The 19,780-nt window shown below is 53.4% G+C and overlaps 1 protein-coding gene across 5 annotated transcripts in view; it reads right to left on the bottom strand.

Annotated features, from left to right (window-relative positions):
* GRB10 (growth factor receptor bound protein 10) overlaps positions 1 to 19,780 on the bottom strand; it is a 171,365-nt gene that overhangs the window by 27,431 nt on the left and 124,154 nt on the right. For all 5 annotated transcript variants that reach the window (XR_003516330.2, XM_027573017.2, XM_027573016.2 and 2 more), the window contains one exon: positions 1,298 to 1,454. Coding sequence is in view for 4 of the 5 variants with exons in the window: in XM_027573017.2 (XP_027428818.1) it covers positions 1,298 to 1,454 (157 nt within the window). In the remaining variant the exon portion in view is untranslated. The remainder of the gene's footprint in view (positions 1 to 1,297; positions 1,455 to 19,780) is intronic.

A 19,780-nucleotide genomic window follows, 5' to 3' on the forward strand; every position in this document is an offset into this window, starting at 1 on the left:
CAGAGCTGTGTCTTTGAAGTCCATTCTGCGTGTGCAGGTATGCATAAATGTGCATATATGCATGCTTGGCATGTGTACGCGTCCATACATGCTACAGGGTTGCAACTCTTGTTTAATTTCCAAGTTATGGGTACATCAGTAGATGCTGCTGGTGGCCCCATCAGATCAGTGTAGGATCCATTCGTGGGTGTCCCAAACTGGAGCTTGCCAACAGGTCACCTATTGCTGCAGTAACTTAAGACACCACCAACTCAGGGGCGCCTGGGTGGCTCAGTCAGTTAAGCGTCTGCCTTGGGCTCAGGTCATGATGCCAGGGTCCTGGGATTGAGCCCCGCATCAGGCTCCCTGCTCAGTGGGGACCCAGCTTGTGCTCGCTCACTCTCTAACAAAAAAATAAGTAAAATCTTAAAACAAAAGAACGCCGACTCAGAGTTACGTAGCAGTGTTTAGGCTTGGACTGTAGAACATCATTGGAAAGAACACTATTTCGTTACATGAATATTCCAGACCTGGGAGTTTAGACTTGATCTCTTAATCTTCCAGAAAGGTTCAGGAGAAAAGTTCAGAGCCACAGGAAGAACTCTGTGATAGTTTTTCTCCTTCAGCATGTGGAAGACATACAGCTGTGGATTTGGAGAAAATTCTGGTTTTAAGTGCGTGCCTGTGATTTTATAAGCACCGTATATTATCCGCTAAGAATTTCAACAGAAATCTGAAAAATTTCTTGACCTGAAATAGACCACCTGAGCAAGAAACCCCACAAAAACCCCCAAATCTCCGTAAGTTCCATAAATGGCACCTATTTCAAAATATCCTCTTGCTCTCTACACACGACACACACACGCATGCGCGCTCAGTGAGAACATCGTGAACCAGCCCAGCGATACACCAGAACACTCCAACTTCTGCAGGCCGTCACTGCAGCACCCCACTCCCGTGAGGAGGATGAACTGCTGTTTGAGCAGTGATCCCAGGATGGTGCTCCCCACCCCCCCAAGCCCCGCCAGGCTGCCCTCTCCAGACTGCAGCTGTGCACCAGGCCCCGAGCACCTGCCACAGCCAGTTCTCCAGCCAAATCACAGAGAGAACCTTCCTGCTATGTGTGCGCCCTGGGGAACGGCGCTGCCACCCTCCCAGAGCAAGCTTCTGGAAGCAGCGGGGGTGGGGTGGGGAGGGGGGGCTGGGAGGGAGGCAGGAGAAACAGGTGTGCAGCAGAGAGGAGACAGCATGCAGAAGTCTCGCTGTCGGGGCAGGGGCTCCGTGGGCTGTGCACCAGGCCCCCCAGCGTGCTCCCTACCTAGCCCCAGGTGCGGGTGGTGCTCCACGAGCGTCCAGCTATTGTCGTCCACACAGTGACTTCTGTAAACCAGGAGCTGACACAGGTCCCTGGCTGTCATGTCTGCAGCTATCTCCACCACTCTGCTCGTCCCGTCCTCACTGAAGACTCTCACATCCTGCAACATACAAAGGGCACACTTACAGATGAGCCACTTGGGTTTTCCAGGAATAAATGCTGCATCGAGATCCAACAGAAAAGGTAAGCATGGCAGCGTTCTGTCCTCCCAAGCAGCAAGCAGTGGCCCGCCGTGGCGGGGCATGCAGGGTTACAGCAGGAAGTTCTTGAGATGCCAGGACACCTCGGGGCACACAGGGCGCATGGCCAGGCCGGAGTGGATGAACTGCCCCCCAGCCACCTGTCTCAGGAAGCGCCAGAACCCGTGTCAAATACCGCTGGTGGTCTCGGGGCTGGACATTTCACAGCGGGACCAGCTGCACAGACAAATGGAGCGACCCACATCCTAACTGATGAGTCCACCTGCTGTCTGTTCCCAGAGTCTGGGGTGCAGCGGCCAGCGCCCCGTCCCCCCCCCTGCACACACACACACACACACAGGTCAGTTCACTAAGACTCAGGGAGAGTCGACACGAGTAAGTACGAATCTGCTGAAATTTAAAATACTCAAAGGATGGGGCAGAGTAGGAACATAGTCACAAAATTCTTTGGCCCCTGTTCCCCACTCCCGCTACAGCATGACAAGCCAGCTTCATTTCCCTGGTACCGTTCAAAGCCACCACGAATGACGTGCTCCTGGGTAAAAGGACAGTCAAGCAGAAATCCCCGGGATCATAAATATCCTCTGCCCCAGCGACAGAGCGATAGGGACAGGGATGCAGCCTCTGGGGGAACATGGAATGCTTTAAAAACAAAAACAAAAAACCACCTTACCTCAACAGCATGGAAAAAGCAGTCAGAGGAACAAGATGGCATTTTAAATTGAGACAGTCTCCTGAAAGGGAGTCTGTCCCCGGCTTTTCCACTGTCCCTGCCAGGCTGGGCCCCTCCTGGGCTGCCCCAGCAATAGTGGCTGTGCAGAAGTGCGGGGAGCTGGGCGGGCAGGGAGGGCTGTCTCCGGGCAGGTGGGGAAGCGGCCGCAGGGCTGCTAGGTCGTGAATCAAGCCACGCAGGGCAGACCACTCTGGTCCCTCCCTGGGCCAGAAGCAATCGGCCCCCAATGGGCTCCCCACTTCAGTGCGGAGCTTGTTGGCCTGAGATAGCCCCGCTCTCCATGTTCCCGTGACAGAGAAACGGAACGCAGGACGCCCAGAGCCCGAGCACGCGCGTTCTCTGAATCCAGGCCTGTCTGCCAAGTGTCCCAGAGATCTGTGTCCGCAGCTCGGCGGCCTCTGAATGTCAGTGGGTCCTGATCAAGTATCTGCAGCTCTCTTATTCCCGCTCTGTCCCTTTCCCCAGGTGCAAATCCTTTCGCCAGGTGCAAATCCTTTCCCCAGGTGCAAACTCCTTTCCCCAGGTGCAAATCCCTTTCCCAGGTGCAAACTCCTTTCCCCAGGTACAAATCCCTTTCCCAGGTGCAAATCCCTTTCCCAGGTGCCAACTCCTTTCCCCAGGTGCGAACTCCTTTCCCCAGGTGCCAACTCCTTTCCCCAGGTGCGAACTTCTTTCCCCAGGTGCAAATCCTTTCCCCAGGTGCCACCTCCTTTCCCCAGGTGCAAATCCTTTCCCCAGGTGCAAATCCCTTTCCCAGGTGCCAACTCCTTTCCCCAGGTGCCAACTCCGTTTCCCGGGTGCAAACGCTGTCTGGCCAGAGAGAGCGAGTTGTGGGGTCAAGTCCCTGTTGCAAGGAGTGAATGCAGGAGCAGGAATGGGGATTGTCCAGTCCCACGAGGCCTGTCCCTGCTGTCACCACCCCTGCCGGGCCCCTCTCAGCCACCCCGGAGAAATCCCCAGGGGAGCCAATCAGGACTGAGGGACAAGCTTGCTACTCACATGCATTTTTATAGAAACCTACTCATCTCTTTCTGGAAGTTCACATTTCGCTTGACAGAAGTTATACTTCCACGAAACAAATTAAATATTCAAGTACAGCGGACGCGAGGGACTCCATAAAAGCGACATTTAATTTAAACAATGAAAATAGGTCTTTTTGTCTGTAGGTCCAAATTTCCAAAAAAAAAAAAAACAACCCCACAAAACAACGCACTAACACAAAAGAGAAACGAATTTAGAAAGTACAACTGGGTCCAGATAATTCCTTAGAAATACGCTAATTGCACAGTCTACCGAGGCCTCTGCCAAACCCAGTGTGCTCCTGAGCTTCCTCTTTGCTCAGCGTGGGGGGAGTTCTCCCGGATTACAATCAACATCAGCTTCTCTAGAACACTTCGATCACGTTGAAGTCTGTTTATCAATTTCCCTGCCCCAAATCAGGTCTGGCCCCGGTATTTAATCTTCTTCCTGGCCCGAATGCATTTTTCTGTAAACTCACTCTCCCCTCCCTGCCGCTCACGGCCGCCCCCCCAGAAGTCTACATATAGTCTCAGTATTAAAAGCTACGATGTGCTTTTTGTCTCAAGGCCAAGTCCACGGCTTTCGGATTCCTGGCGCGGGCCGGGCTGACAGGCCAGGGGCAGGGGCAGACACAGACCGGGCTCCAGGGGCAGGACCTCGGAGCCCACGCTGGCCGCCCTGCCCCGGCCACCTCCCAAGACGGAAAGGCAAGAAGCCGATACACGTGGCAGCAGGGTCCGGTGGGGCACATGTCCAGGGCTACACAGGAGAAGACTTGAGCGAATACTAAGGCACAAACAGAAATGTTCAGTCCCAGTTGGCCACCTTCCACCGTGCCTCCGGAAGCCGCCAGTTGAAGGGGCATCTAGCACCGCGAGGTACCTTTTCAGTGACCACCTGGCCGGTGCCGGGCCTCATTCTAGAAGCAAATTAGGATGTGAGATCTCAGCCTGGGGCACAGGCCTGGGGCAAGGGCTGCGGGGAGCAGGCTGAGCCTCCCTCAATGCATGGACATTCAAGCATCTCATACAGAAGCTCCTCCACGGGGAGCAGGCCAGGGTCTCTGCTCCCCCCCGCCCCCCTGCAGCTCATGGTTCAGCCAGGAGGAGAGTCCTCCCATGGGCCTGTGCCTTCCCGGGGTACAGCCTATCCAGGGAAGGTACGGCTCTGGGTAATACCAGGATGGGGTGAACTTGGAGTGCAGCCCCGTGGCCCCAGCCCGTGTGACCTCAGGCTGGTGAGACTCACTTTCCCCTCTGTGCCATGAGCACTGCTTGCGGAGTCGATCACAAGTGCAAAGCACAGTGTTTGCTATAAGGATGTTAGAGCACCATTTACGACCTCCCATGTCAAAGCGGGGGCGGGGGGGGGGCTCTAGAATCAGACTGGGCTGCAGTCTGGCTTCATCGCTAACTAGCTGCGGGAACCTGGCACAGTGGCCCCGTGCCTCAGTCTCCTCATCTGTGAAATGGGGATATGTGAGTAGCACTGACCTCACAATGCAGGCTTGGCTCAGGTTAAGGAGAGCCCCTCTTGGAAAGGTCTCGGGCCCCTGCACCTGGCCCCTGGGGGTGTGCTCACACCGCAAATGGAGCCAGGAATAGGCAGGCTCCGTCTGAAGGATGCAGACACCAGGGAAGGGGGCCACCTGGACCCAGACTCAGGCTTTCGAATCTGGGAATACAAGCCTCGTGACAGGTAAGATGCAGCGGGGACAATTCAGTGAGAAAAGCCAACCGCTGAATCCTGAATCCTCAATTTCCTCCTCTCTGTTGCAAAAGAAACTCAGTAGCTCATTGCTTTTAAAAATAAAATGGTAATATTAAAGAGAACATACTTAGAGCAATAGCGTGAGGCGCTTTCTCTGCAGAGGTAGCAGGGGAAGGAATGCTCCATCAGGCCACCCAGCCCCTGGTCGCTGGGCACCGCGGCCTGTGAGAAAAGCCCTGGAATGGTAATAGAACATTCCGGCGTTCCCAGAGCCCTGCTGTCACTTTTTATATATTCCTTGCACAGACCGAGAAGCAGACCAAAAGGAAGGAGTTTGAGAACCATCAGGGTGGAGGTGACACAGCTCCATGGCCCCAATCTGCCCTCTGGGGAGCCTGGCTTCTGGCCCGGGGTCCCCAACAGGTAGGCCGTGGGGGTCACCTCCCTGCCCATCTCGCTCTCCTTCATGCGCAGGGCACACCTTGCTCAAAATCTCCTCCTGAGTTGAGAAAGCCTTCACTTTGGCCCAGACCAGTCTGGAAAGATAGAAAACGGGCTACTTTCAGTTCTTCGCCCTCAGCACCTTCCACGGTGTAGGATGACCCTGAAGGTCAGCCCTCTCAGGGGGCATGGACTGAGCAGAGCTGAGGGGGGCCCAAACTCTGGCACAGAAGCCATCAGAAAAGGGAGGGGAGGGCCCTGAGCGAGGAGCTCCCAAGCCAGCTTTGTCTTCCTTCTTTACCTTCCATCAACCGACTTCTTAGCTCTAAGCTCTCCCAGGTCCATTTTTTTCTTTAAGATTTTATTTATTTGACAGAGAAAGAGATCAAGCACAAGCAGGGGGAGCAGCAGAGGGAGAGGGAGAAGCAGGCCTCCGACTGAACAGGGAGCCCGATGCGGGGCTCGATCCCAGGACCCTGGGATCATGACCCGAGCTGAAGGCAGATGCTTAACGACTGAGCCACCCAGGCGCCCCTCCAGGTCCACTTTCAGTGCATTTTCCAAAGTGAGGACGTAAGCTGAGCTTTTCAGAAACTTCTGAAGTTTCTTGTCAATACTGGGGGGCGGTTAACACTTATGGACAAGTCAGGTTGTAATCCAAGGACTGCCAGGGACAGGAAGTGGGCTGTGCTGATGATACCCGTCCCGGCTGGGACCACAAGGAAGAAAGTGGGAAAGCCAGCCATGGCCAGGCAGGTGGACGGCCTCCCGGAGGGCCACACCTGGTGCCCGGGCAGGTGGGGGGCTCCACTCAACGAAGCAGCCGTGCTGGGGCGCAACATGAACGCCTTCCGAGGCAGGTGTCACTGTCCCCCAACCAGATGAGGGAGGCGAGTCTCAGTCATGCAGAATGGCTTGCCCAGCATCCAGCAAATGGAAACTGCTGGAGCCCCAACCTAAACCCAGAGCACCTGCTCTGCTTCACTTTGCTTCTTTGCCGGCAAAATGCTTCCCAACACTGGAGAATCTTCCCCGCCATGTGGGATCCGTGGCCTCCTAGGAGTGACGTGAAAAGGCTTCTGATTCTCGTGTGCCCTGAAGCCCTAATCGGGCATTTATAGTAAGTCTGGAGGAAATTAAGTTCAGTTCAGACTGAGGCAGAACCAGGGTTAGGCTAGATGAATTTTAATGAAAAATAATGTAAACCGAACAATTTTTTCCAATTCTGTTCTAAGTTAATGGTTCCACTTTGAGATATAAAGTACGATAACCGGAACTGCTCCATGTAATTATATGGCTCTATTCGAGGTAATAAGAACATACACACTAATCCTGTTCAATGAAACCGAGTCAAACTTACTTTAAAAGAAATCTCCATTATAATCTGTTGACTTCCAAGTTTCAATAAAAAAATATTTTCAGTCCTTGCAAATCCTTTTTAAAGGAGTTAACATTCAAAAAACAACTCACTGAGGGGCGCTTGGGTGGCTCAGTCGGTTAAGCATCTGCCTTCGGCTCAGGTTATGATCCCAGGGTTCCGAGATTGAGTCCTGCATTGGGCTCCCCGGTCAGCTTCTGCTTCTCCCCCATAACCCCCTGGCTCCTGTTCTCTCTCTCACTCACTCTCTCTCAAATAAATAAATAAGTAAAAATCTTAAAAAAAATAAAATACAACAATGCATCAAATAGTTCTCGAAAGTCAACCACAGATTTCAGGGTCCCCCAGCGGACTCCCGTCCTTGAATGGCTCTCATCAGCCCAAGAGGCGGGTGACAAGATTCAAAGCACAGGGCGGCCCACCTTTATGCCTCTATTTCAAACCAGACAGACCATTTGGAAGACTTAACTTGCTCATCTGTATTTCTTCTTTCTCGAATGGATACGTGTAGCCTATGACTTTGACAAAGGCGATACTGATAAAGTGATATCATTCTGTCGAAAACTGAAATAAAAGCTATTTTAGCAAAGATGCAACCCTCCTTTGGTGGACTGAAGACAGCACAGGGATCCCAGTGTTTGGAGGCGAGCGAAGCTGGGCCTCAGCTTCCCCACGTGTAACACGGTGGTGGCACCAAGCAGTCCGCCGGGCTTCACGCAAGGGCTCCTACCCGGGTCTCCGCCAATCAAGAGGCCCCGTTGCTGTTGTCATGGGAACGTTGGCTTGCCTCTCCTCCTCTCCTAGGGGAGCAGGGCCACAGCTCCTTCACCATTCTTGTTCTGCCCTGCCCACCTGCTCGGCTGCTCCGGGAGGGAGCCCTGGGGAAGCAACGCACTTTCCGCCACACTCACTTTTCTCCCTGCTCAGAAAAAATCCAGAGAGGCCCTCCACCGGAAAGCACGGCCTCTTTCACTCGGTGAGACGCTTTGCTGGTGACTCGTTCACAACTTCCCTCCACCTTACCCCAGGCCTCCTTGTCTGCTAGGCTCCCCTCTGGTTTCCAGGACCAGGGATGACGGGCTGGGGTGAGCGGAGGTGCACAGGGGGGATGCTAGTCCCTGCAGAGAGCCCCACAACGGTGACAGGTGCCTGGCCACCTGTGCCCAGCACCACAAGGACCAGCAAGGACACATCCAGGAGCTCTGTTCGCTTAAATCTCCAAAGGAAGGGAGACTATTCACGGTGGAGTCGACTTGGGGGAACCCACTCTATTTCCCGTGCGTAGGGACAACATCAGCCACTCCCGGGACATGTGAGGGTGGGAGGGGCGGGGCCACGTAAAGTAGAAATTCCCAACATGTACGTACGTACGTACACACACACACACACACACACACCCAGAGATACTAGTGTTTTTTTTATCATAAAAGTAACATTGTAACATTTAAAAATAGGGACAAAGGAAAAAAAATCTGAGAATACCGACAATTCCCCTATCAGTTAAAATTCTAGAGTGTGCCCTTCTAGTATTCTTTTGTGCACGTATTTATAAATAGACACACTGACATCGTTAGGATCACAGGACAGAGTTTTGCAATCAGGCTGGTTAGCTTCAGGTTACGTCGTAAATATCTCCAGGGCACTACACATCTTTGATGTTTCAGCGCCCGGGAGGTGTTTGTCCACGTGGCCGTGGGGACCACGGTGCTGTCCTGACAGCTGTCCACGTGGGCGGTTTCGAGTCTTTCACGCTCACCGACTGCACCGCTTGGCACATCTTCCTATGTGAGTCTCAGTGTGTGTGTCTATTTTCTCAGGATACATCGCTAGATGTCAAGCTTTATTTTTTTTTTTAAAGACTTACTTATTTTAGGGGAGGGGGAGAGAAAGAGAGCGAGCACATGCACAGGGGAGGGGCAGAGGGAGAGGGAGACAGAATCTCAAGGAGATTCTGTCCTGAGCGCAAAGCCCGATGTGGGACTCAATCTCAGGACCCCGAGATCATGACCTAAGCCGAAACCAAGAGTCAGACGCTTAACCACCGAGGCGCCCAGAGGTCAAGCTTCATTAAAACACATCTCTAATAAGAGAAATCTTCCCAACAGCAGAGACGACTGACCCATGTGTTTGGTAGAATGCTGTTCCCTAAAACTGGATTTGTTGAAGAACAGAATGGGACCAGGTACGAGTCCACTCAGCCCCTCACTTAGGAAACGGTTATGAAGCACGTTCTCGGTGCAGTCCCCACTCCCCGGGACATCCCAGGGTCCCCCAGTGCCCACGTCCCACACTGTCTAGAAGCATCAATCAGGTCGAGGATTTCCGGCTCCACAGCGAGAGCATGGACTTTGGAACCTGCCAGTCCTGGATTCAGACTCTCCCTCCCATTGCTGCATGAGCCTCCCCTGCCCTGACCATCAACACCCTCACTACCACAGCGGGGGGACAGTCATCACACGGGCTTACGCTGGGTGTCACATGGGGGGGTGCATATAACTCCCTCGTGTGCAGAGCACACACTCAGTAAAGGATCATTCCAGACAGATTCTGTCTGACCTGTGTTCTTCTGGGGGGCACCACATGCCTAGATCGCCCTGCTGCACCAACCCACAAAGGGAAAGCATTTGCACAGAAAGAGTTCATCCCAAACTTCTGCTCCAAAGACTTTATCTCAAGTCTAAGGGTGGAAATCCCAGGGATTAGGAGTTTGTTTGCATTCCAAAAAGCTGGAGCCCAAAAGGAAGAAGGCAGTGATGGTGCCGGAGAACAGAAACCACCCCCCCACTACCCCCCACCCCAGGTCCACCTGTCCTTCGTGAGGTGGGGTGGGGACAGCGGGGGTGACCTCTAGGAGGCCTGGTGACCAGCTCAAGGTGGGCAGGAACCCGTGCAGCCTGAGTACCGAGCTGGGGCCTGCGGTGTGGCCGGGGCTGGGCGCCTGCTTCCGAACTGGAGCCTCCGTGGGAGCCAACTCCTGGAGCTGAGCCCTTCCCAGGGCAGCGCTGTCTTTCAGGGGCACTGGGACCACACACACGCAGTGTAAATGCAATTCTGATTTGAACACTGAATTTTTTTTTTTTATGATATTAAGGAATCAGGAGTGATGACAATTGTGGGTAAAAAAAAAAAAAGTTCACGATCTTTTACAGAACCAGAAATATTGTAAAATGTTTACAAGTAAGTGCTATTTTGATGTGAGATTCTGGTCAAAACAGCAGATCGGGGGGGCGGGCAGTCAATCTGGGTGTGGCTGGAGCAGGCTGAGGGGTACGTGGGGGTTCACCTCACTATTCCCGTCTAATGTGTGGGCTCCAAATTTTTCATAGACGAGAGCCTCAACACTCTTTTAGCCTTGCGTTGCCAGAAGAAATAAAGATAAGGCTTCTTCGGCCTCATTTACTTGAAGAAGTGAACTAGCATCTCTCTGACGGACCGAAACATTCAACAGGGGAAGCGATACTCCTTTTCCTCAGTGCTTCCCAGCCAGGGCTGGCAGGAGTGGATTCTGCCGCCCAAGGGACACGTGGCGATGTCGGAGACACTGTGGTTGTCAAACAGGTGTGTGTATGGGGGGGTGCTGCTGGTGTCCCGTGGGAAGAGGCCAGAGATGCCGCTAAACATCCTACGAGGCTCAGGACTGGCCCTCACAACAAAGGACTATGCAGCCCCAAACAACCCTGATCGCAGAGCGTGGGACATCTTGTCCCAGGAAGCGAGCGAGTACACTGACGGGGACACGTCCAAGCCCCAGTGGGGCGATAGGAGTCTCTAAATGAACACCGGTAGTCAGGGCTGTGAGCCATGGGATAAAATAACACGTCCTCACAGACACACACACATACGTAAGAACGTGGAAGAGAAAGGAACACATGGTCCAACAGGAGAATTCCACCTGATCAATGCAGAATGATAGAAGAATCAGCCGAGAGTCATCAATACGCAATAAAACCAGCGAAGGGAAGCCCGATGGAGAAAAGCAAGTTAATCCAGTCTCGAATTATCGCCCTTCAAAAAGTACTTCTGGGGCGCCTGGGGTGGCTCTGTGGGTTAAGCGTCTGCCTTCGGCTCAGGTCATGATCTCAGGGTCCTGGGATCGAGCCCTGCGTCGGGCTCCCTGCTCAGCGGGGAGTCTGCGTCTCCCTCTCCTACTCCCCCTGCTTGTGCTCTTTCTCTCTGAGAAATAAACGAAGTATTAAAGAAAAAATTACTTCTTCACGACGGAGGGAAGAACAGTAACTCTACCACGGACACACTCCGCAGACGGTATCTTAGCCGAGCAATTAAGATCAACCCCAGTGTTGATCGGACCAACCAACATCGGGAGCTTCCTGAGCGGAAGCCTGGGGGAGGATACAGACTCTCTTTCTGTGGTCTTCACACGCATACAACCTGATGGGGTCCCATGGGAGCCCCCCACGTGCCAAGGGCGTCCTTCAGTAACTAACAGAGACACAGCCTAATGAGAATGGTGGTCCTGTACTGGTCACGAACCAGGACGGAAGAAGACCGGTCAGGAACCAGGAAGGGAGAAGGCCATCGCGAACATGAGGACGACAACCGAGCAAGGTGACATGGTCTGCAGACTGGGTATGTGCACGCGGCTGATGCTAAGGATTCCGTGCTATGCTCCCTGTTTTCAGGAAACAGACATGGAGGTCTTTATAGGAGTAAAGAAAGGACTCGATGTCTACAAATCAGACTCAAATGATTCAGAGAAGAGAAGAGCGGTGTGTGGGTATCTAAACACACCGCGGACCCTTTGACAACATGGGCTTGAACTGCGTGGATCTGTTTATCTGTGAATTTTTTTTAATATGAATCCAGCACAGCATTGCAAATGTATTTGTCTTCCTTATGATTTTCTCAATCACTTCCTCTCTTCTCTAGCTTATTTTATTAGAATACAGCACAGAATACACATTAATCTATCCTTCATGTTGTCAGTGAGGCTTCTGCCGATGACAGGCTGGTGGTAGTTAAGTTCTGGGGGACTCAAAAGTTATACTTGGATTTTCGACTGCATGGGGGGCCGACGCCTCTAAGCCCACCACATCTGCGTGCACATATATATACACACACACGTCTGGGCGATGTGAAAACAATGTAAAACGTGGCAGGGCACCTGGGTGGTTAAGTGTCCAACTCTTGGTTTTGACTCAGATCATGATCTCACGGGTCGAGGGATCGAGCCCCATGTCGGGCTCCGTGCTTAGTGGGGAGTGTGCTTGAGAGTCTTCCTCTCCTCTCCCTCTGCCTCAACCCCCACCTCCTAAAATAAATAAATAAATCTTTAAAATGTGTAAAACATTACCAATTAGGAATCAGGGAACACGATCGACCAGAGTTCTTTGCATTATTACTACAACTCCTCTCTAGGTTTGAACTTATTCCAAAATGAAATTTAAAACGAATCCCGCATGAGAGTCATGACAGGTGACCCCCTCCTTTCATTCACCACTCTGCTAGCATCTTACCACACTGTCGACGTCACCCACAAAGCAGGTTACAAAGATGACAGGCCTTGGGTTCTCATTTCCGAGTGGCATCCCTACTCCTTTTCCATTCAGCCTCTGTCCTGAGGAATATTTCCGATGCAGGATATTTAAGATCCAGAACAGGCTGCACTGGGGGGTTCGCTCACTACTGGGGTTGGCTGAGCCAAATAGCCCGCGCGCGAAGGTGGCGCTCTGTTAGGTCCGCCCGTGGGGACAGGTCCCAGCATCTGCCCAAGGAGACCCAAGGAGCAGACCGTCACGGGGCCGTGCCCGCGCCCGTGCCCTCTGCTCCGTGGCCACGCAATTCCCAAGCTCAGGCATCTCCCCAATGATCCCCTTTTCCCTCTTGTATCGGCAGGTCAGGCTGCCCATCCAAAGGGGCTCCCCAAAATGATCTGAACCTCTTCAAGTGTGATGGGTCGACTTTTAGGCCAATTTAGGATCCTTATTAGGATCTTATGTCAAAGTGTCTAATTTATTTATTGTCCCCTCGTTTCAGAAAAAGTCTTGCCTGAGCCTATGGGCAAGCAGGGCTGGTGTTCCTGTAATTTGGGACAGGGCAGCCACCGGCATGGTCTCTGGGGCCAGGTGTGACCCCCCCAGAGCAGCAACACCATGTCAGCAAGGGCAGGGCATCAGCCTGCACACAGCTGTCCCCTCTGCTACAGCTGGGTGGGTACGCTGGTGAGGCAGGAAGGCGGGGACACGGCTGCCAGCACAGGACAGGGGAATCGGGGGGAAAGGCCAACTGGGGTCTGGGCGGAGCTGTGGGGGAGGGAAGACGTGCAGACTGACTGAAGCTCAGAGGACAGTGAGTTCTGAGAAGCCGAGCGCGAGTCCTGAATGGTGAAGCGATCACAAAGGACCACAGTCTCCAGGCCCCCTCCGGGTCCCGAGGACCCAGAAGGCAAGAGCCACCACTGAAGATTTAGAGAGTGGGGCTGCCCCCGGGGGCTACATTTTCAATTATAATAGTCAAGAAAATGTATCTCTAGATATAACATCATCCTCAAAATCCCAGCTCGTTTCCAAAACACATCTGCTTTGCATATGGTTTATACCACCTGCAAAGCCTTATTTTGGGGCAAGGAAGCTTATGTACCATTAGGTGACATAACGGGATTATAAAAATACTGATTATTGCCAAGAGTTAGTAACAAATTCTCTTAGACAGCAGAACATTCACCGGCACCACTTACTTCCTGGGCGACCACGGATCCACAGGAATGACACGTGAGCCAGAACACTGCAGGCGGCCGCAACCACTCTAAACCCAGAAAAACAAAAAGGTTCCACCAAACACCAAAAAGAATAAGCATCTGAATGTGGCAGGTGCACAGCTTAATCCACCCTCCCACAGTCAAGGTCCCAGACAGGGCGGGTAGGAAAGCTAATGACCTCTATCTTCAGGTCTGTCCCTTTGCCCTCAGATGTCTTCTGCAGTTCCTGGAAGCTACAAAAACAGCCAATCAAAATGACGGATGGCCTGGGAGTCTGCCTTCATCACTGGGGACAGTGACTTGGCAAGGAGGACCAGTGCTACAGGACGCCTGTCCCGGATTACTCTGTACCTGAACCAGGAGAATGGTCAAGCCCTGGTGCCTTCGCATTTTATTGTAAGGGACAGATCGCCCTCTGACGAGGGTTATAAAAATGAGTTTTACATGCACGTACACGTAGCCAGAAACACATACATCTTTGGATCGAGCCATTACACTGCTGGGAATCTACCACCTATCTGCTTTTCTGTCAGCGATCATTTATCTATCACCGGTCCACCTCTGTGTCATCTATCCACCACCCACCTACCCAGCCATTAAACGACCAAAGATCTATGTCCAAGAATGTTCATTTCAGCCTCAGTTTGTAAGAAAAGTGAGTTGCAAACCATTACAAGGAGCTTGGTTAGATAAATGATGGTACCTTCGTGTAACAGCGCACCAAGAGGCTTTGGGGAAGGACATGACAATGCCCGTAGGTCCTGAGCTGAGACAGACACATGACTGCCCATCTGTGCAGAACGAGGTCGCGGACGGAGAAAGCGATCTTCCTTTTTATCCTTGCGATCCTGCACCACGTGAGTTTCACTTTCTCCTTTTACCGTGACCACGGATTACTTTCATAATGTAAAGGAATTAAGAGTTTCCTGGCTTGGTTTTGTTTTGTTTTGTTTTGTGTTTGTTCCCTGGCTGGGCACAGACGAAGTGGTAACAAGTCGTGGCCAGCGGAGTCCCAACCTTTGACTCTGCTTCCGTTGTGGAATGTGCCAGCGCTCCTGTGCCCACAGAATGAATAGGCTTCTTTGGAAAAGGAGGAACGCAGTGGGAGGGAGGCTTCCCTGCGAACACCTGTTGGGGAGAGCCTCGAACGCACTGAGTTTATAGGGAGGCCGGGGCCGGATGGCTCTGGATCAGCAAGATTAAAGATCCAAAGACCAATCTTGGGTGCAGAATACTGCGGGGGGTGGGGGGAGAATGCCACGCGTATGGCTCCCAGCTGGCCAGGCAGGTCTTCTGGCCCCATAAACATGTCTAAATCGAGTGCCATGAATTTAAAAGATGGGAATGGGGTGAGCAGAAGAACTACGCCTTTTCACATTAAGGGAACTCATTTAGGCTCACTGAGCGAAAGGTTCTCACTCCTGGCGCTGGGAGCTGTCCCAGGAGCCTCAGCAAAACGAAATCAACAAAAAAGAAATCAACAAAAACCCGCTGAGGATCCTGGAGATGGAGACCTTTGTTACAGAGGCAGGATACACTCTAACCGCATTTTGTCACCTGCAACAGAGATCAAAATAATGCCACAGAATTGCAAGTGGGATTTCCATGAGTTAACAACAGCAAAAAGGTTTCCTTTCTAGGGGCAAACAAACTTAGAATGCAACATGGAGCCTCACAGGTAATCTACAGCTGAAACACTATTTTTAAGGCCTGCCTTCAATGGTTTGAAACCTCTCCGGACATTTCAGGTCTGCCTGCACGAGGGTGGTTTTCTGTCATCACCATCCATGGTGGGTATTCCCTGTGCACCTTCTCCTGACCAGGCATCTGGATGCTGGGGATGGGGCGCTTAGACTAAATCCCAACCTCACGATCCTTCACTCAAGTGGGGAGACAGACAACAAAAGAGAAGCAAAACCCAGGGTGTCACCTGCTGGAATGAAAGCGAGGGGGCCCAGGGGGAGACTGGAAGGGCATCCTCGTGGGCAGCCAGGACGACTCTGTCCTTCGCCCTGAAATACGAAGTCATTGCATCAAAGACGCCACGTGGGACAATTTTAAAAGGGTTGTTCCAGTGCTGTGTGGGTGAGGACGCTGGACAGGGGCAGCAACTGGGAGACCCGTCGAACTAGAGTGCAGGGCAGGAAGCAACAGGAGACCTGGGTCCCAGGAAAGGAACCAGGGGAGGTCCAGCTGTGGTTGGTGGAAGGTGACAGGGTGGTAACGAAGGAATTCGGAGACCCGAACGGGGCAGCCGGGCAGGAGCTTGTCGGAGGACGAGTTTGGTCCCGTTGAGTATGAAGTGCCTCGTAGGCATTCACACGGAGAAGCCAAATCGGTGCTGGAAACACACGTCTGGGGCTTGGGGAGACTTGGAGGAGAACCCAGACCTGGGCTATCTGTGTGCAGACGGGTGGGAAGCTATGACAGGGGCCGTGACGACAGGATGCAGAGCAGTGGGCAGGCTCCGCTCGCACGTGGGTGCCGGGAGCACCCAGATGGCCCCTGGTGCTGGGGTGACGTCACTTAGGGAAAGTGCGCTGCTGGAGCACGAGGGACAGAGAGCGCCAAGGGCCCTCCAGGCACAGTGGTCCCGACAGTGGGGATGACGGGGTAGAAAGCGGAAGGGATGGGCAGGCGGGGCTCACAAAAGCGGGAGAAACAAGCCGGTGCCACGTGTTGCAGGGATAGTATCACAGATGCCCCTGAAACCTGACCGTTGGCTGGGACCAGGTGTAGGTCTCACGTCCTACAGAAGATTCATTTCAGGGAATGAGGGGAACCAAAAGCCTGATGGGGAGTGCTGAGGGGAGAGAGTAGGGACACAGTCCCACGGCTGGGCCGGGGCGGGAGAGCAATGCAAACAGAGGGGGTGTCCCCCTGTGAGGTCCGGGAGCTGGGGCTTATCTAGATGCCAATGCAGTGATCCAGGGACCAAGGCGAGTCTGAGGACGGAGGAGACAGAAGGGGTGATGGCGGCAGGAGCACTGTCCTCGCGAAGGCAAGAGGGGGGTGCTGGCCATGAACGGGGGCTGGCCGTGAATGCAGGGGCAAGTCCACGTGGCCAGGAAGGCAGGCAAGTGGGTCCAGAGGCAGGTGGATGGAGGAGTTAGTTTTCTTTGGTAACAAATCCTCTCTCTTAAACCCGAGGCAAGGTTACCAGGTGTGACGTCAGGAGAGGGAAGAAAAGCTGTGAAAAGTCGTTTTCCGCTCAGGAGTACTGAGTGAATTGGGAGCGGGAGAATCCGTGAAAGAAAAGAGGCTGAGGAAGAGAGGGAGGTGATGTACCTTTTTCTTAACTGATTCATAACAGCTCTTTACTTAGGATAATGCAAATGTAGGTAGGCCAGATATTCTTTCGCAGCTCGTCCACAGCTTAGTATTTAACTTACGACATTACTTTCCTTGTTTAAATAAGAAGACTTACTTAATTTGAGAGAGAGAGAATGTGCACACGAGCAGGCGGGGGGAAGGGCGGAGGATGAGAGCGAACCTCCAGCAGACTCCTCGCTCAGCACCAAGCCCGACACGGGGCTCGATCCCACAGACTCCTGGCTCAGCCCCAAGCCCGACACGGGGCTCGATCCCACAGACTCCTCGCTCAGCACCAAGCCCGACACGGGGCTCGATCCCACAGACTCCTCGCTCAGCACCAAGCCCGACACGGGGCTCGATCCCACAGACTCCTCGCTCAGCACCAAGCCCGACACGGGGCTCGATCCCACAGACTCCTCGCTCAGCACCAAGCCCGACACAGGGCTCGATCCCACAATCCTGAGACCACAACCTGAGCCGAAACCAAGAGTTGGATGCTTAACCGACTGAGACACCCAGGCGCCGCCCCCCCGCCCAATTTTCCCTTTCTATAAGGACACCAGTCATCCTGGATTGGCTCACCTCCTCCAGTGTGACCTCCTCTAAAGTAATGAAGGCTCCAACAACTCTATTTCTGCTCATCACATCCTGAGACGCTGGGGGCTTCAGGACTTCCACCTGTGAGTGGGGGTTGGGGCACACACACACTTCTATCCATCATGGCGGGCGGTAAAGTGGGAAGATCCTAATGCCACTCTTCCTCCGAACAGTTGCTAACTGTCCCAGCACAATGCATCTTCCATGCGCACCCTGTGCTACCTCTTGCAGGCTTAGGCTCTGCACCTGGGTACACATTCCAGAGCACAGAACCGTCTCTCCATTCTGAAACCAGAACCACGTGGCTTTTATGACAGGAAAACATGTTTTCTAACATCAAAATCACCCTTCCAAGGGAGGAAAGCGGTCACCACTCAAAGACCGAATCCGGACGGCCCCTCCTGTGTTCTCACTAAACCCAAGCCATCCGCAGGGCTGGACCCCTTTGCTGCCTGACACACCCGCTCCTCTGACCATGGGCTGTCCCCTCTTGGAAGGGCCCCCACCTGTCCTGGGAACACCAGGTGGTTCGGATTCCAGGGTCTGAAAAGGCCAAGGGAACGGAGGCGCACTCCCGGTGGCAAATCAGGCTTCTGGCTGATTCGGTGGCTAAGACGCTAGACCACCAAGCGGCTAAAACAAACGTGCCGCCCGTAAGAGGAAGCAGAGAGCCCCCAGGGTGCAGAGGACAGAAGAGCATACATATGGCAGGTTCCGGAGACGCCGCGTCAAGCCCGAGGCCCGGCGGCATCCACGTTCCCAGCTGCGCCTGGTTCTTCCCGTCTTTGGTACAGTCATCTACTACATCTTCGGGTCGTACAGAAGCCACTTGCCCTTTATTAGGGCAACTCCGATGACTCTGAGGATGGACAGAGAACAAGAGCTGGGGGGCCCTCAGGGGATCTGGGACACAGAGCTGGTCGCCCGTGAGAAGAATGTCTTTGGGGCCACCAGAGAACACCTGTGTCCCCCGAGACCAGGGAAACCACAGACACGGATGTGCATCTGGACACCTGAGAATTCCATGGTGGGACGGACGAAACGGCTTCCGAGACTTCCGCTATGTCTTAACAACCAACACCACCCCAAAAATAACTCAAAATCATCATACAGTGAGATTGACTCAAATGGACACCAGTCCTCGTTTAGATGCGAAGTTTCCTCTCAAGTTCTTCCTTACTCATCCCCTTCTGTCGGTGCCTCCTGCTTTGGCTTTTGCGCCAGACTTAGCGTATGACTCACAATGATCAGCAATGAGATCGCCCCTGGATTCTCCAAGGACCCATACGTGCATTCCGCCTTCAGTAACAGAATTCAGAGTCTCGTGACCTCACACATCCAGAGCTGCTCACCAGTTATGCTCTTGGTATACAGACTGCAGTTTTGAGGGAATAAGGCTTTTCTCCCTCTCGTGTAATGGGTTATGGGGGTCAGCGACCACGGTGCACCATATCCCAGGGCCTGCTTCAAACTCTGCCCCAGCTGCTCCAGGGCCCCCTCCTCCGCAGTGTCCTCCGGGGCACTGGCGGCCAGCAGGAGCTAACCTGCATCGGTGGGCCCCCACGGCAGCCCTCTGGCACCCCCCACCCTGGGACCGGGACAAATGAGAAGAGACATCCACCCTGCACAGAGCCTGGGCTCCATGTAGGTTTCCAGTCTGGAGGAGGGCGGGGCCCCAGGAGGAGGGCGGGGCCCCAGGAGGAGGGCGGGGCCGGCTCTCAGAAGTCCAGGGCTCCTCCCTACCCTGGACCACACAGCAGTCCATCTGCCTGGTAGAACACGTGTTTAGTCCCGCACACTTGACAGAGCCCACCTATCAAACCCCCGCGAGACTGCCCTAAAAATCCACCGAAACTTAAAAGATCACAAGGGGGCATATCTCCACATCAGGCTCACAGGGGCGCAGACATAATTACAGCAAGATCATGTCCCTGCGGGTTCTTGAGCCCTGAGCGGTACGGACCCGGAGAGAAACTCGGCCAACAGCATAATCACGGAGCTGGCACTGCCTTTGAGGAAACAGGGTCTATTCATTGCTTCATGTTCTTCTGCTTGGGAACCAGCCACAGTCTGAGGCTCCAAGTCTGAAGCTTTGGGAATTTCCTTCCCTTGGATGAAGCTTATACGCATCGAAGTGGAGCTCCGAACAGACAAATCCACTTGGCACGTTCTGCCAACAAAATTAAGGACATTCCTTCCACTTCTTTTGAAGAGGAGGAGGAAAAAGAGAGGAGAAGCAGTGTGTTCTCGATCAACTTCACCTCCTGGATGTGTGGCTCCTGGGGTAGGCGCTCCAGTGTCTCCTGGCAGACCCTCC

This window comes from Zalophus californianus, chromosome 12 (assembly GCF_009762305.2).
Source record: "Zalophus californianus isolate mZalCal1 chromosome 12, mZalCal1.pri.v2, whole genome shotgun sequence".
Taxonomy (NCBI): domain Eukaryota; kingdom Metazoa; phylum Chordata; class Mammalia; order Carnivora; family Otariidae; genus Zalophus; species Zalophus californianus.